Consider the following 17,011-nt stretch of genomic DNA (forward strand, 5'->3'; position numbering starts at 1 on the left):
GATGTATATCAAGACTGTTGTATTTTTACAAATAGTCTATAGAGAATTAGCAGTTATGAAATAGGAAACTCTCTTGGAGATCATGAGAATTGACTTGGGAACCAGTGATTTGTTGTACAAGCCATGTGAGACAGTGTGAGACAGACGTGAGCTCAGGTTATCAACAGATACCTGAGCAAGATGACCATGTAACAGCAAACTGAGCTTATGGAGCTGCCTCAACTAGTGTGGCCTCATGGAGTTCTGTGTAGAGCTGTGAAGTCTGATCAAGAAGCTGAGTAAATAGTCTTTAAGCCACATCAATTGGTGTCCCTGCATTCTTGGCAGTACTTGAACAAGCTGACCTAAAACTGGCTGGGATGGATTAGGGAGCTACAAGTATTGCAGCATAGGTTTGAATTGCTCTACTACTGTAATCTAGTGCTAGAGCTCTTTTCTCTCACTGTCCTGACTTCCAGGTTGGTTTTGTTTTGTCTTTTTTCTTAAGCTTTACTACTTCTCTTCTACAAGGGCTTTTTCTCAGACTAGCTGATGCTCTTCTCCTGAAAGCTCTGGTGGTGCTTACAGTGTGATGTTGCTTTGGGGGTGTGTGACTAACTTCAAGTTCTTTTTTACTTTGGAGTTTCACAGAAGTTGTGGCGGAAGTCTTTGAAGGCTTCCTGGATCCTTCTTTATGGAAAGAAAAATGTGTATAAAGAAGAAATTGTCCAGGATTACTGGTGTGGGTATTGCCTCTTAAAATCTGTCTCCAGCTCATGTGACTTTTTAAATGAATAGGGCAGATGCAATCTAAAATAAACATGTGCACATAGTAACTTAAAAATGCTTCTTGTTAACATTGGAGTTTGGTAATGTGTATTTGATGTTCACTGGTAGTAGGCTTAGTCACATCTTTTGTGTATTTAAAACAGTTTTAAGTTTGCCTTCAAAGTATATTTCAATTTAAGCAGCTTTGACTTTTTTTTTCCTTCTCTTCACCTGAGAAATCAGATTATAAACTGTTCATCTTGAAACTAGTTTTAAGCTTTGACTTCATAGAAGCAAATAACCTTTGCCTGGACAGGCCATGGTAGTAGTCCTTATGAGTTCTTTAGAAGAAAGCCATAGTAGTGTTGTCATACGTTCATTGGCTCAATTGCCAGATTGTTTTTAAGAAATGTTCAGTATCTCATAATAGCTATTGGTGTCTGCCCAGTATCACACAGTGTAGAGCATTGTCTACTGCTTGTTTCATGCATAATATAACTGTGGATAGTAGTGTGCCTTTTAATAATTAATCCTTTGATTTCTTAGTAAATTCCAACTATTGTTGCATAAAGTAAGGTTTGCCCTTTTAATTGCAAGCGTGTTTCCCTTGAGGAAGGGCCAGCCTGTGTGTATGTCATCCTGTTGTGAGGGAGCTAATTCCTGGTGCCTCCTCAGATATGAGGCAGTACTCTGAGACCAGTTTAGTCTTGTTTGACTTCAATTAAATACAAGTCTGCAAATTACTCCTTTGTAGCAGTGACTTGCTGCTACTTAGTTGATTCAGGCATGTATCTTCCTCTTTATGAGTGAAGAAATCATAGAAATTATGTGAATGGCCCTGTCTCTGAGGAGCATCCTTTTTGTTCAGGTATCTGTCTCTATAGCATCATTTTTGTTCTCTGACAACGACAATAATAAGAGATTTCTCCTGTGATAAAAGATAAAGATGCAAGTGTTTGTGGGAGTTAATTAAGTTAATTCTTACCAATTAAAATATAGAAGTTTTCACATTTTATTTAACAGATTATAAGCATGCAAATAAATAGTCTCCTAGTAATGATGTGGGGAAGTTACCAAACCATTAAACTCAGTAACTGGGAAGATAGCAGATATAATGTGAATTTTTACCTCCCAAATGAGATGAGTAGCATAGCTGAGGTAGCCACTGTCATCTGTTACTGGAGTAGTGGATGTTTGAAGATTTCTTCCTTTAAAGGTAGGAGCATAGAGCTGTCAGTAAAAAAATATTCTGGTGTAACTAATATGACTAATTTGTGGTGTACTTTTTAATGGTGCTGCTATGAAGGGGCAGCACAGGAAGAGTGTAGGGGGTGTTCTTGACACCTTCAGAAGAAGTGGTGAGGATGCCTGGGAGCTGCAAACTACCAACCAGAAAGAATTGCAGAAGACAGGTAATAGACTAATGCTAAGAGTCATTAAGAGTTTCATAAGGGAAAATCATGTTCCACATCTCTCTTTCATTTGAGAGAGTGTGATTTGGAAGAGACTTTATCCCAAATACTCCTGTTGTCATTTAAAAAAAATGAGCTTTTAAATGTCATCATGAAAGGTTCATAAAGCAAGTTTCCATGGAATGGTCCTGGTTGTTTATTCACCCTGAGCCTTTTTGTTTAAGGAAAGTTCCTGTGTGAATAAATGATAACTTTTCAGAATTAAGTCCCATTGTGTTTTGTGCTGGAACTTTTTCTTAATTGCCTGCAGTTAATATTGAACAGAACAAGTGGTGAGTAGAAAGAACAGTTCAGTTGTACTAAACTACTCATGGCACAAGAAGTGAAGGCCATCTGAAAACATGCATATTTTTGGAGTAGGTTGAGTCATAGCAAGTAAAATTGTAGATGAATATTTGACTTGGAAATTCTAATTTAATGTAGACCTCAGATGGGCTGTGAGCTGGATTGCTTGGAAGATTTGAGAGTTTTAGGGGGTTTTGAGGTTCTGTTAAGTTTCCTTATACTGTAGTTGAAAGCTGATGAATCCTGTGAAAAGAAAAATGCTGTTTCACTAATGCTCAAACGCATTGCAAGCCTACATTTGCAATGCTTTGTGTGCTGCTTTTTCCCTCTTGCCACTGTCCCCCCAGTCTCCTCCTCAGGTGGTGTAATTAGGAAATGACCTTCTTGAAGGAGAAAGAACTTAATATAAGATTCTGAAATTATGAACAATCTGGAGAAGTAGGGACTTGTCTGTTGTAAAGCTATCAATGCCTGGTTTTTGTTTCTGTAGAAGTGGTGGCTGCAAAATAGCAGGCTCTAAACAAAAAGATCTTAACAAAAAGGTTGTGAGGCCCTTTGCTGCAAGATGTAATATCTGTGAAAAGTTTTAGGCATTCCAAAGTGTATGTCCTGGGGAAGCCTTTTTTTTTTTTTTTTTATATCTTTTTGGTGTGTGAAGGATACTCTGTCTCAGAGGATTGGTGAGGCACAAATAACTAGAGGCTAAGAAGGTTCTGGAGAAAGCTGCAGTAAAGCCTCTCCATTCTGCATCTGCCATTTCTATCTTGCTTTTGGTGACCTGTAACACATGGGTCTGATCTCAGTGGCCTGATCCGTTATGATTCAAGCAACCTTTTTGTCTGAGTCACTGAAATTTTCTGTGGAACATTGTGATAACATTGGCATTTTTAGGCATTGATAAATGCCTTGAACTTGCTTTAAAATGTCTAAATATAAGCATACCTTTTTTTAAAGCCCCAGATTTATAGATGTGTGTTTATCAGGTCTCATGAAACAGTGCTGATGATGGTTTAATTTGCTCAGCTGCTCACAGATGCAGTTCCATGAGCTTGTGGAGCACCTGCTCAGCTTGAGCTCTTCCTGGGCAAATTGCAGTTTCATTCCAGGAGATGTAGCAGATGGGTCTCTCCAGTACTTCTCCATAAAGTGTGGATTCAAAAGTAGTTCAAAATGTATGACAGGTCCGTATCAGTAACACCAGAAAAGAGACTAGTCATGGTTTCTGCTTTGTAGATGCATGTTCATAAACAGTAGAGAAATCTGAGTAGTGAAGAAGTCAAAGGTGCCAAGTACTTGTAAGCAAGAGCTCTTTCTGCTATGTGTTGTCTTGTTTCTGTCCCTCTAAAGTAAAGGATATTCTAGGGGTTCAAATTGTATTGAGTGTGTGTGCACAGGGCAGAATTGGACTAGGTCTTAGTTTAAGGCAAGCTTTTTAATAACTAGCTTCCCCCTCTAAAAGAGGCATAGTTTGTGGGGATGTGAAAATGTATCTCAAATTTTGCAACAATGTTCTTCTGTCACACTCTCCTGATTACAAATACAATATAAATGTTATTCTCTCATCAATACGGGATGCAGCTGCAGTGATTACATCTCTTATTGTACAGAATGTGGGTGGACATATGTTTTGTTATTCTATGGATTTGAACTTTACCGAAAAAAAGCTGCTGAAAGGAAAAAAGTGGTGTTGTACACAGAGTCATGATAGTGAAAACTTAGGTATTACTGTGACACCAGTACTTTGATCAAAATGTTGCCACCATACAATGTTGGCTGTTTGTTCTGTTGAATGCCATTATCTGTGGTCTAACGCAGCACTGTTCTGCATTTCCAAGCCTCCAGGCCTGGGGAAGAAGTGTGTCCTGTCAGCTGAAGCAAGCAAGGCTGAAGCTGGCTTGTCTTTTTATTTCAGCTGATGAGGTTAACCACTCTTACCAGTCAGAGGGCAAGGGTGGCCATGCTTATACAAAATACCAGGAGAGCTTGGAGGAAAGGATAGAAGAATACATTGATACTCTGAAAAGGTTGTCCTGGGACAAGAAATCTAAGACATGGAGTGTGGGAAGGTGGTAATGAACTTTTTCCTGTGAGCTGAAACTCTATCCAGTGATACTTTTGCTCGTTCTCTCACACATGAATGAATTTGGTGTGAAGAGAGAGTTGCTGTTAGGGGAATCTCGTGCAGAGTTCCTAATCTGTCCCTGAAATTTAATGGTATCATGATGCCTTCCTTTCTTGCTTCAGTATTTTAAAGTTTTAAATATTTTATGAAACGAGGAGCATTTCCAACACAAACGTGGAACTCGTGGAACTTAGTCATGTATCATTCAAATAAGGTTGTGTCAGGTATCAAGCTGGTGAGTGATTTGGTAATTATTATTTGGATAGGAACAGTATATACTATGTTCTGCCTAAAATGTGACCAGGCTACTTAGATCTCATCTCATCGACTACTTTGAGAGTATAGATTCTTTTAGATGCAGATAACTTTGTGCAATAAAGCAAGGAAGGCCTTTTAGAAGGTTAAATGCCAGTGAAGAATATTGACAGTATGCTGATCTTCCTGTATTGATTGTGCCTGGTTTGGTCAGACATGTATATTAATAATCTGAACAGCCTCTAAATACTTGTCAGCTCACGGGGAAAGTTGCTTATCAGAATTGGAGTCAATGATAACTCTAAGGGTGTTTGTACTTTACTGAGCTTGTGGCTTTATTGCACATTGTGGCTTGGACAGATTTCCTGCACATCTGACTTACAGCACTCTCTCTGGGGAGCTTGGTGGGTAAGCCAGGTCTTTTCTCTAGGCTCTGATGTTCCACATTTTTCTCTTGGGTTACTTTTTTACCCAGTCCTCCCATCAGTGTTACACTGCAGACACAGTTGAAAAAACTGAAGATACAAGCACTGGGAACATAAGATTAAAATTTTATTTTGATGGCTTGTAGGTGTTGCCAAAACCCCCTAGTTTTTGTGCCAAAATATTAGCAGCATGAGAGAAGCTACCAGGCAAGAATATTGAAACACTGTCAAGTGCTGAGGTCCAGAAGCAGGATTATATGGAAGCACAGTAGCAGGAATGCAAATATAGTTAGATAAGGCTTGAAGTAGTGTTTTTTTTCAGCTACTTAGAAATAGTTAAATCAGTTGAAATGCTTAATTTTCCTTTTGATGAGTTTGATGGTCCAGCGTATTTCCGGAGAGGCAGCATGTTGATGTGCAAACCTGTATCAGAAGAACATGGCCTGCACAGGTGGGATCTGAGAGTAGTGTTAAAGTGCTGGCAGTGGTTTGAATCTGGTGTTTGACAAGATGTCAAGAAACAACAAAACCAACTTTCAAATTGCAATATTGTTATTAAAGAAAATAGCACATGCTCACCATGAGACTGGTCAGTGTGTCTCATGTGGATTGAACTACTCAGTTGCAGCTCTGTTGGTCACAAACCATCTTAAACAGCTTAGAACTATTAAAGCAGTTAAGTTGATCAACAAATCCAAGTTGCTGTGCTTAGCAGTTATTTGGTTTGATGTGATACCTTTACCCATTCTTTGAATGTGATACTAACACAAGTGATATTTGGTCTTTGCATGAAAATAGTTTATGAAATATTATCTTGTCGTTTCAGTACATTTGGAGGCACTAGGGACAGGGAGTGAGGAAGGGAATTAGTTGCTGCAATTGCAGTCTCTTGATGTAAGTAATTGAGATTTTTTTTCATAAATGGCTTCTTAGAAGTGATTGTTAATGTCTGAGAGCCATAATGAAAGATTTTTCAGCCATAAAATTGCCAGTCTGTGTATTAAACTGTTTTCAGTATATGAAAAATGTAGCTGTTCTCTCAATACAAGACCTTTTTTAAGTGGTAAATGCTTTGTCTAGGGAGCTGCAGCCTTTAGAATCATCCCCTTACTAACCTGATGGTGCAGATACTTAAAACATAATTTGCATGTGAATAGCACATGCGATTGAAATGTGATTGAATAGTGATAAAATTAGTCCTGTTTTATAAGTAATGTTAAGGAGGTATTCAGGTCACTGATTATGTTGATATTTAGTAGTGATATTTAGTAGACACAGGAGAAATGAGAATCTGTGAATGGCAGTTCCTTAAGTAGAAGCTGCTCAGCAATGTATTACAGGATTAGTTTCTTGCTCTTGGTTGTAGCCCTGTTACCAGTATTTTTAACCTTTATATACTTATTTTAACTTCCAAGATGCTGAGCCTGTTTGACCTCTGGGCAGATGCACCTGATACTTATCTGAAAGTGCAGAAAATATCTTATCTTGTTTGTATAGTCAAATCTACAAGTAGATTATATCTTTGAGATAGTGCTGAAAAGGGGAGTAAACGAGGATGAAATGTTTGCCAGAGGAGGTAACATCCTTCCAGGAACATCTGGTAGCAGAGTTTCTGGATATCATTTTGGCCTTGCCAGAACCTTCTTTTGAGGTTTCAGGCATATAAACATTGGCAATTTGGCTTTAGTTTTAGCAGGAAATTATTGCCATGAAACAGTGATGGGGAGCCTTACATCAAACAACAGATAAGGCTTTTAAAAAAACAAAACCAAAAAAACCCCCAACCCAGCATATTAACTTGAGCTTCTAATATATTAAAGTAATGCAGTGGGGCAGATGCTAATGAGTGCATTTGAGCTATATTTGTCCTGATTAGTACAAAACTTGAGAATACAGATTGAGACATCAGGTTTCTCAACTATGAAATTTCCATCTGCACTACAAAGTGAAGGGATATCCTACAGCATCAAACCCCAGTCACCTGCTAACAAGAGACAGGTGGAGCATGGTGTGATCCCTCCCAGTGTTTGGACACAAGTTTGAGAGCAGTCTGCTTGGCTAGTAACTAGCAGCTGGGCAAGAAATGCTGTGTCTTGTCTGGTTTGGAGCCTGACCTGTTCACTGACAAGCAGAAGTCTGCCTGCTGTCTATCAGCAACCCGAACAACTGTGAGTGTTGAACTTGTGCTTCTCTCTGGAGAGCACTGACTTCTCTCTTCCATCCATCTGTTGCCTTTGGGAAATGTGATCTTGTTTGTCCTACAGAAATCATAGAATTGGCTGGGTTGGAAGGGACCTCAGAGATCATCAAGTCCAACCCTTGATCCACTACTGCTGCAGTTACCAGACCATGGCACTGAGTGCACATCCAGTCTCTTTTTAAATATCTCCAGGGATGGAGAATCCACTACTTCCCTGGGCAGCCCATTCCAATGCCTGATCACTCTCTCTGTAAAGAAATTCTTTCTAATATCCAACCTAAACCTCCCCTGGCACAACTTAAGTCCATGCCCTCTTGTCTTGCTGAGAGTTGCCTGGGAAAAGAGACCAACCCCCCCTGGCTACCCCCTCCTTTCAGGGAGTTGTAGAGAGTGATGAGGTCTCCCCTGAGCCTCCTCTTCTCCAGGCTGAACACCCCCAGCTCCCTCAGCTTCTCCTCATAGGATCTGTGCTTGAGTCCCTTCACCAGCCTAGTTGCCCTCCTTTGGACCTGCTCCAGGACCTCAATATCCTTCCTAAACTGAGGGGCCCAGAACTGAACACAGTCCTCAAGGTGTGGCCTCACCAGCGCTGAGTACAGGGGGAGAATCCCTTCCCTGGACCTGCTGGCCACGCTGTTCCTGATACAGGCCAGGATGCCATTGGCCTTCTTGGCTACCTGGGCACACTGCTGGCTCATGTTCAGCTTCCTGTCAATTCAGACTCCAAGGTCCCTCTCTGTCTGGCTGCTCTCCAACCACTCTGTCCCCAGCTTGGAGCTCCCCATGGGCTTGTTGTGGCCAAATCTCAAATTTGTCTATAATTATATAAGTTCAGTTCTTACTCCAGGCCTGAGATTGAACTCTCTAGCATAAAAATGTCAGAACAAGGCTACAAAATATGACTCCCTCAAATACTTAATCTATTTTAAGTTCACACTTGGCTCAAATAGCTTCTGTTCTGTGCTTAAGCATTGCTGTATATTTCAGCTTTCACTCAACACTGCAAGAGCTGTAGAATCATGGATCAGTGTTCACTCTCTTGCAATTTTAATTTTAACTTTTTTTAGGCATAGCTGAATAAACTTAGGAAACATAGTAAGAGCTTTGTTGGTATTATGATTATTTAAAAATGTTATGATATTTAACATATCTTATGTTAAGAAAGAAAAAAACAGATGAATGGGAAAGTTTTAGCTTTCCCTAGAGGGAACTCAGATGAAGATGTGGAAACTACCTATCAGTTTAAAGTTCTCCAAGTCTTTTTCTTGCTGTTGTTTAAATGATGATTGCCATACTGTTTGCCTCTGGTGACAACTCCCTGGCAGTCCTGCCAGAAATCAGCCAGGCAGAGCAACCTATCTGATATCAAGGTTGGTTTTCCTTTGTTTTGAGGGGTGATTTAGGTGACCTCCAAAGGTTACTGCTGACCTAAATTATTCCATGATTTAGTCTCCACTTAACCACGCTTAACTGCAGGTGTCTTGAGTTTCAAGCAACAAAGACTTAAAAACTGTCTGCTCTTAAGCCCTTTCCCACAGGCTGGAGGAGGACCCTTGTTTTGGCACCTTAGCCATTACCCAAGAGTGAGTATTGGCAAACTTCTCTAATGCTTGTACCCTGGCAAGCAATGCAATGATGTATTATTACTGCAAAGGAGTTACTATACCCAGCATTAATTTAACATAGATTTTTTTTTTTTACCTGTCTCCTGGAAGATTAATGGGATGGGAGTGCTCTGTGTGAGACAGTTAAAGTACTCAAGCACATAACCAGTGATGTAGTTTCTCCTGAGAATAGCAGACTAAATTACAGCAGGACAATACACCTTATTAAATGAAAAAGTTGCCAAGTTAAGCCTGGTTTGTTTGTTTTTCTTTAAGTTAAGAAGTTTAAATGACCTTAAGTGATTTTCATAGTTAGCAATACAGGCATGCCTTTTACTGGGTTAAAATTTATTTTAAAGTGAACACTAATTACCTTACTGACTTACTAATATCAAATAATATCTTTCTGCTGAAGAAAAGGGACCCAGGTTCACATGTATGGGTTTTTTTGGTTTTTTTCTTGTGTTCCCACTGTTGAACTTCATTATTTGCTGGTTTACCCTAGTGATGATAAGGTCAATGGTACCCTAAATAAATCTAAAAGTAGTCCTTAGGTATATACTGTTCCAGCTAGAAATTAGATAGGTATTAGATTTTTAAATTGGTTTTTTTTAATACTTAGGTAAATTCTCCCTCCCTGGATAGAGATGTGTAGATTTATTTTATTTTTTTGATGTTATAGTAATCTATCTTACTTCATGGTTTCTCTCAGCCTTATAAAAGTCTACATTGGCAGCAAGGAAACTCTGTTGTTTGAGATCCATGGAGGTCACTAGCAAGGGAAATGGGATGTTGAAAGAGGAGTGTATAGACTCTTTAAGGCTAACTCTTTACAGAATTTCTACTGAGTCAAGATTTCTAACTGGACTCTCTTATTTTAAGACTTTATGAATTGAAGTGGGTTCTCTTTCTTTTCCTCTTTCTTTTGAAAAGGAATTACTACATTTTTATAAAAAGGAGGCCATGAGGTAAAGCGTTGGCTGCATGTAGATGAAGGCAGATACCATTCTGAATGCTGAAAAAAGGCAGTGTAATATGAATAGTCATATTCAGCTACAGCTTTTCAATGGTCTGATTACCATACCTTGCTGAAAGAACTATTGCATTTGTAATAGTGTATTAAGGTTCTCTGTTGTAAAATGCATTGCAATGACAGTATTCCACCTTTTTTTTTTTCCAGAAATGTTATGAACAAAAGCAGTACAAAAATGGACTCAAGTTCTGCAAGATGATCCTCTCTAACCCAAAATTTGCTGAGCATGGAGGTAACTTCAGACTTAAGATATTTTTTTTCCATCTCATGGAGTGAGCTTAAATGTATAATCAGTCTTTTCCATAGTAATGGGAAAGAAAGGATCCTGTTGCTAAGTATAATTCTGTCATTAGGACTGAATAATTAATCTGGATTTTCAGTATTTGTGCATAGAGACCTAGTTTCTACTCAAGCTCAGTCAAACTCTCCTGTGTGGTGAGAAAGACCAAAATATGTGGTGGAAGCTTACTCAAGTGAAGGTTCTAAATAAGTTGCTTTTCTAGGTTTCTGGGTCAGAATGCTAGTGTGGGTTTTTCTTACATTCCTATTTAATAGCAAGCTCAGCCTGTTTTTTTGGCTTTTAAATGAATGTATTCTACCAATGAATTAGAAATCTTACTACTTTTTTCAGTCAAGTTCATGCTCTTTAATTTTCTGTACTGCCTACCACGTTGTTACTTAGAAGGAGCAAACTTAAATGTAAAACTTTTGCTGCTGAGACTTAAAGCTGGTTCTGGAGGTTCTGGAGATCCTGTTTTGATAAATATTGCAGAAAATGAGACAGCAAAATACTGCTTCTCTTTACATCAGTCAATTCATTCCTCAATGAGATAGATACTCTAAGTTAATGTATTACAGGGCTTCTGCTGCATGGTTCTGCCAATCTTTTCTTCTGATCCAGTGAATTTTTCTTGTTTGTCTGCTGTTTAAGTAACTTAACACAGGGTGTGCATGTACTGTGTCAATAAAACTGTTTTCCCATTTGACACTGTCAGATCTTGGCAAAATGTTAGCCTAATCCTGTTCATGCCTCCATCAGTGTCTGCTGTTGCTTCGTTGTCTTCATTACTTCCTTAGAGATAAAAGCACAGGGTCATTTTTTTTTGTTGTTGTTGCTTCAAAGTTAGAGTGGCTTGTCCAGCTCTGACCTAATACATTTGTCTCTACTAGCACTTGTGTTTTTATTGCATTTCAGTATACATCTGTCTTTTCTGCTCTTGCTGCCTCTTCAACTTTTCCAGGACAAGTAGCTGCCTTGGCAGGCCATGTACTGCTTGGGCTTTGAGCCACTAATGGCTTTGGAGCTTGGGAGCAAAGCCTGGTGGAACAAACAGCTGAAGCATAACTAAGCCAATGAAATGATTTGATGGGAACCTGCACTGTTGCCACACTTAGCTTCAGAGACAAGGAGTTTGGAAAATGTAGTGAGAAGGTGGCAAAAAGATGTCCAGCCACAGCAATCCAGCTATCTCCCCAATGTGGGAAGGTAGGAGTAGCTTGCCCTCCTTCCAGCTGCAGGGGTATTATTTTTCAAGCTTCCTGATACTATAGGGAAGGTACTGTGGCTTTATCTATTCTTGCAGTGTGGATGTAGGACAGTAAATTTAAAAAGAAAACTTTGGCTCATTTGGGGTCATCACTTACTTCAGATGTACATTCACAGAAAATGATGTTTAACAGGTCTATCAATCAAACTTCAGATTGTTCTTATGGTAGACCTTGAGATGAAAAGCCATTGCCATTAATACTGGGGAAAAGGTTGCAACTGGAGGAGAACCAGAGTACTGTGATGAGAGTGTGATCAATCTTCTTCAGGGATCAAAATAAAGTGCTCTGTTACTTAGCAAAAGAATGAAATATGAATCTGGAACAGCTTTCGGGCATAGTACATGCATTGAATGGAACTTGTTTTGTAGTTTTAGGTGAAGAATAGGGAAAGAGCCAGAGCAATAGTCATACCAACATAGTATTTGGCGTCTTGTGACTCAGTGTTGATCAAAATGCTGCTACTTGGAGAAGGTCTTTTACCCTCAGAATACTATATCAGGAAATATGCTTCTCTTAATTAATGCTGTGTAATCAACCTGTAATAGTGGAGCTGACTGACAGAAGTCTGTTTCTTACGGACACAACCTAATGATTTCTTTTTCTTCTGTCTACCTGGAACTTTAGCACATGTTGATAATCTCTTTTAACTTACTTTGGCTTATTGATACCTCCCTTAAAGCCAGTTAAATGTATTTTTGAATTAATAAAATGTGTTGTCTTTGATCACATCTGTCTGATGTTCTGCAGTGATCTTTTTAAGACCAGCTTAAAGAAAGGAAATACTTCTACCTAACAGTCTTCAGCTGTGCTAGGCTGCTGTCTTGATCTAAATATATCCTATAACAGGGAACTTCACTGTGTAACAACTTCAAAGGATATCTGCACTGTGAAACTGGCCTGTGCAAAGTCAGAAACAGAAGTATCTGGTATTTCTTACAGAGACACTGGCAATGAAGGGACTGACCTTGAACTGCTTAGGGAAGAAGGAAGAAGCGTACGAGTTTGTTCGTAAAGGACTTCGTAATGATGTCAAGAGTCATGTCTGTATCCTTTGTAATAGAAAACCTGATCATTCTGCTCTTCTGTGACTTCTTCTGTGTGTATGATTTTTTTGCTACATCAGTACATATTTTTTAATCACCATCATAGAATGGCTTAGGTTGGAAGGGACCTTAGAGATCATCTACTCCAGCCTCTCTGCTGTGGGCAGGGTACATAATTAAGAACATACTGTGGTCTCTATAACAATCTAAGGTGTGTACAGTATTAACTATTAATCAAATACTTGAAATTAGGTTTTATTTTCTTTTTTACAATTCTGCAGAATCTTTGAGAAATGCCTTTTATATTTTTCTTGTAGGAGAGACCTTTATGACTGCTTTCTGCAAACAATAGGTATGGCTGGTGAAATCTGTGCTTTCCTGAAGTTTTCTTCCCTTGAAAAAGGGGAAGAAATTCTATCTAGAGGTAGTCTCCAAATAATATTTTGCCATCAAATTCAAGGTGTGATTGTTTAGGTCCACTGGCTTAATGACTACTACTCTTTTCTAAGCTTGTCTTCTGAAAGCTTGTACCTGTGAAATACTTAACAGCTACCCAAGAGCTTTGGGAGCTGTCTTCTGTTTATGCCACAGGTAAGATGTTACTTTGGGTATGCTCAGAATGCCTTACTTGCTTTTTAAGCATTTGAGTTTTGTGCCATGAAATATTTAAATTAACATTAAATAATCCTTTACTATCACAGGAAACACTTTGTGATGACCTTCTAGTTAAGACAAAAAAGGGATGGCTTTTTGCACCATTCCTATGTTAAATGCCTAAGGAGCCTGAGGTTGGGAAAAACCTCTGAGCATGTGGAGGTTAGCAGAGTTATTAGAGGTATGCCATGGAACAGTCAAAGTTAATTTATACCTTCTTATATTAAAAGCTCAACACCTAAGGAATACTAAAGCAACTTTAATCTGTTTTAAAAGTCTTGCATGTTAAATCAGGGAGGAAAAGAATTTGGATGAGTTAATGGAGAGTTTTGGATGATTCTGATTCATAAACAAAATGCCAGAGTGGGGTTTATCAGCATCACTGATCCTGCTCTGCATTTTGCCTTGACTCTTAAAGCTGCCTTAATACTTCCCTACAAATGCTGGAGGAATCTGTGCTTTTTCAGATCTAATTTGGAGGGAGAGTGGTCAAAGAGATTTTTAGTGGATTTTTATCATTTTTTTTTACTGTCTTGCTAAATTTACCCTAAGATGGTTAGAAAGATTTTTGTTTTCTGAATTCAGAGAAAGTGTAAATTCATCTGAATCCTGTTGGGCACAAATGTTGTTTGGTTTTCAGTTGTATCCATAGAATGGGCTCTGGCAAAGCAAAGATGTTGCAACTCTTTGGCATTCAAGTATGTTGCTACAGCACTGCAGAGAATCCCCTAGAGTAATCTTTCTATTCTGAGTTACTTCTCTAGAGAGCACAAGCTTGCTGATAATGAATTGCTTCCAGACTGGGCATCAGGTTTGTCACAGCACTTTATCATCACCATTTGATAAATTCAAAAGAAATAGCAAACCTCTATTACTGTTTCCATGCTTTATGAGCACCTGATGTGCTATCGTAGTGTCACTACCAAAATACCTGAATATTTCCTTGTAATAAAGATTCTTTATGCATACTTTGCAATGGCTCATGGCTGGCTGTGAAGTTCTGATAAAAGCTTGAAGGCCTTAGTTTTTACTGAAGCAGAGCTTGGGAGGTTCTTAAAAACTGTTTATATTCCCTGCTTTGTGCCAGCTTAATACTTGTCATTTGATTTAAAGAGAGAGGAAAGGAATAGCCCCTAAAGTCTCCTTTAATCCAGTAGCTTGTTTCAAGGAACTGCAATACATATATGTTTTATTATTTTCTGTGATGACAAAATACACCAAAAGCACCTTCAAATATTGGTTGTTGTTTTTTCTTAGCACCTGGTAGAGCATGTGTTAAAAATAGGTGGTCACTTCAGTGTTCTGACTTGCTTAAGGGGACATAAATTTTAATTCATCTGTGGTTTTGTATATTGAGATTTGGGGTAAAATGGCTGTAAAATTGTGTAGAAATCCAAAAGCTTTCTGGTCAAACTAAGAAAAAAATCTGACCTATTATCCATGTAATGATGTGGTCAGAGATCTACAGTTATGTCAAGAATAAATTTTGGATATGGTCATGTTATGCTGAGGACACTGTAGGAACTCACACAAGACTGCCCAGAGCTGTCTGCTCTAATAAATCAGTGACAGCCTATTTTATTGGCTTCTGTCAGCTGTTAATTTTTTTATTCTCAGTCTTGACTACTATACACGCTTATTTCTGGATAGGTTTATGCTTTTCATTACTTAATTGCTTAGTAAAGAATGATTTATGAAAGATTAAACCAGGTAACCAAATGAATCCAGAACTGGTAATGATGCCTGATAAATTACTGAAGGCATCCTCTTAATCTAAATACATGGTTAAAATGCACATTAATTCTTTTGGACTGAATTGTCTTGATCTAGGCAAGAATCTAAAATACCAGTAGTAGTGAGGCAGGTATGTGAAGACACTACATTTCACTTTGATCCATGTGCTTGAACTCCAAATAGGTGAGGCAGGATTTATAGAAAAAGGTAGTAATAGACCAGCTGCTGTAACTGTATCTAAAATTGTATCATCCCTCTTTCCTATTTTGTCATGATGGCAATAGCTGCTCTCCTAGAAGTCTCAAGGATGCATATGGGAATTTTTGTGTGCTTCAAAGGGTTGAAAAGGATTTGGCATTCCCACAGAAATGCAAAAGTGTGTTTCTTGCTTCAGTATTAAAAGTTTCCTTCAGGCAATTAATTCTCACAAGTGTTTTCATTGCAGTCTTTTTTTATATTTTATTCTTGATAATTACAAACTTTATATTATCAGATCTAGACCTCACTTCAAGATGAGAGCCTTTCTAAGAGGGAACTTGATTTCTTTGATTAGCTTGACCTGGTTATCCCATTGGATTTCTTTTATGTGGTTTCTCAGCTATTTGAGGTGCAAAGTTTAGAAGCTATTGTATCTTTGGAGGGGACAGTTGCTTGTTTCAGTTCAATAACATGAGAACTATTAAATATTTTTGGATATTACCACTTATGAGTTATTTGTGTTACCTTAATTGAAAGTAGATGAAAGGTGCCTATAGCTCTGCCCAAGATTTGCTGTGGTTTGCTGTTTCAGGGACACATGGGAGAGATTCTTGAGACAGCTTTTGAGTCACTTCAAATTTGACAATCAGAGCAAGTTCAGATATACTCATGTGAAACATTGCCTCGGTGGGCTACTAATAGCCTGGAGAAGCACAAAGTAGATCATAGAATCATAGAATGGTTTGGGTCAGAAGGGACCTCTAAAGGTCATCTAGTCCCATGTCTCTGCAGTAAGCAAGGGGCATCCTCAGCTAGATCAGGTTGCTCAGAGCTTTGTTGAGCTTCACCTTGGATTTCTCCAGGGATGAGGCCTCAACTACCTCCCTGGACAGTCTGTTCCATTTTTCCACTTTGGCTGTGGTAAAGAACTGGTAAATGCTCATTGCCCTATCACAACAGGTCTTTGTGAACAGTCCCTCTCCAACCTTCTTGTAGGTCCCCTTCAGATACTGGAAGGTCACTGTTAGGTCTCCCCAGAGCATTCTTTTCTCCAGGCTGAACAACCCCAGCTCCCTCAGCCCATCTTCACAGAGAAGTATTCCAGCACCCTGAGCAGTTTGTCAAGTAATCTTTTAATGTGACTTTTGGAGATGGATGTAAAAACACAGTGTAATGCATTGTTATGATCTATGTTGTTGGCTTCATGCTTTGAAGTCAGAATCTTCTCCCACAAGCAGTTTATTCTGGAAAACCTGTTGAAATATTACACTACTGGTACAAATCTGTGACGCCAAGAATGTGACAAAGACATTTATTTTTGTCATTCAATCAAGCGTAGCTTTGTCTCTACCTTACAGTAAAATATGGAGATTTGAGGTTACAGAAGGACACAGGAGGAAAAGCAGAACTTGTGCACCAATTGCTCTCATTAGAGTGAGACATTTCTAGGAGTAGGGGTTCTTATTGTGATTGCAATAGTATGTTTTAAACAACACCACTCTAAGCATAACTCCTCTGGGTCTTGTGGCATCATTTTGTTTTTATAACAATGTTTTGGAGTTCTTATGGAATGTGACATAGCAGAAGATTTAAAAATGAGACTTCCTGCTTACTTGGAAGCATTGAATATGTTAATGTGTGTCTGTAAAGTCTGCCTGCATTAATCACACTTAATTTACAAGGGTGCTGGA

The 17,011-nt window shown here is 38.7% G+C and overlaps 1 protein-coding gene across 1 annotated transcript in view; it reads left to right on the top strand.

Annotated features, from left to right (window-relative positions):
* The window catches only part of NAA16 (N(alpha)-acetyltransferase 16, NatA auxiliary subunit), a 68,475-nt gene that overhangs the window by 2,334 nt on the left and 49,130 nt on the right, over positions 1-17,011 (top strand). The window contains exons 2-3 of the mRNA XM_030448753.1: positions 10,291-10,375; positions 12,631-12,735. Coding sequence (XP_030304613.1) covers positions 10,291-10,375; positions 12,631-12,735 — 190 coding nt within the window. The remainder of the gene's footprint in view (positions 1-10,290; positions 10,376-12,630; positions 12,736-17,011) is intronic.

Source organism: Calypte anna, chromosome 1 (assembly GCF_003957555.1).
Source record: "Calypte anna isolate BGI_N300 chromosome 1, bCalAnn1_v1.p, whole genome shotgun sequence".
Lineage (NCBI taxonomy): Eukaryota > Metazoa > Chordata > Aves > Apodiformes > Trochilidae > Calypte > Calypte anna.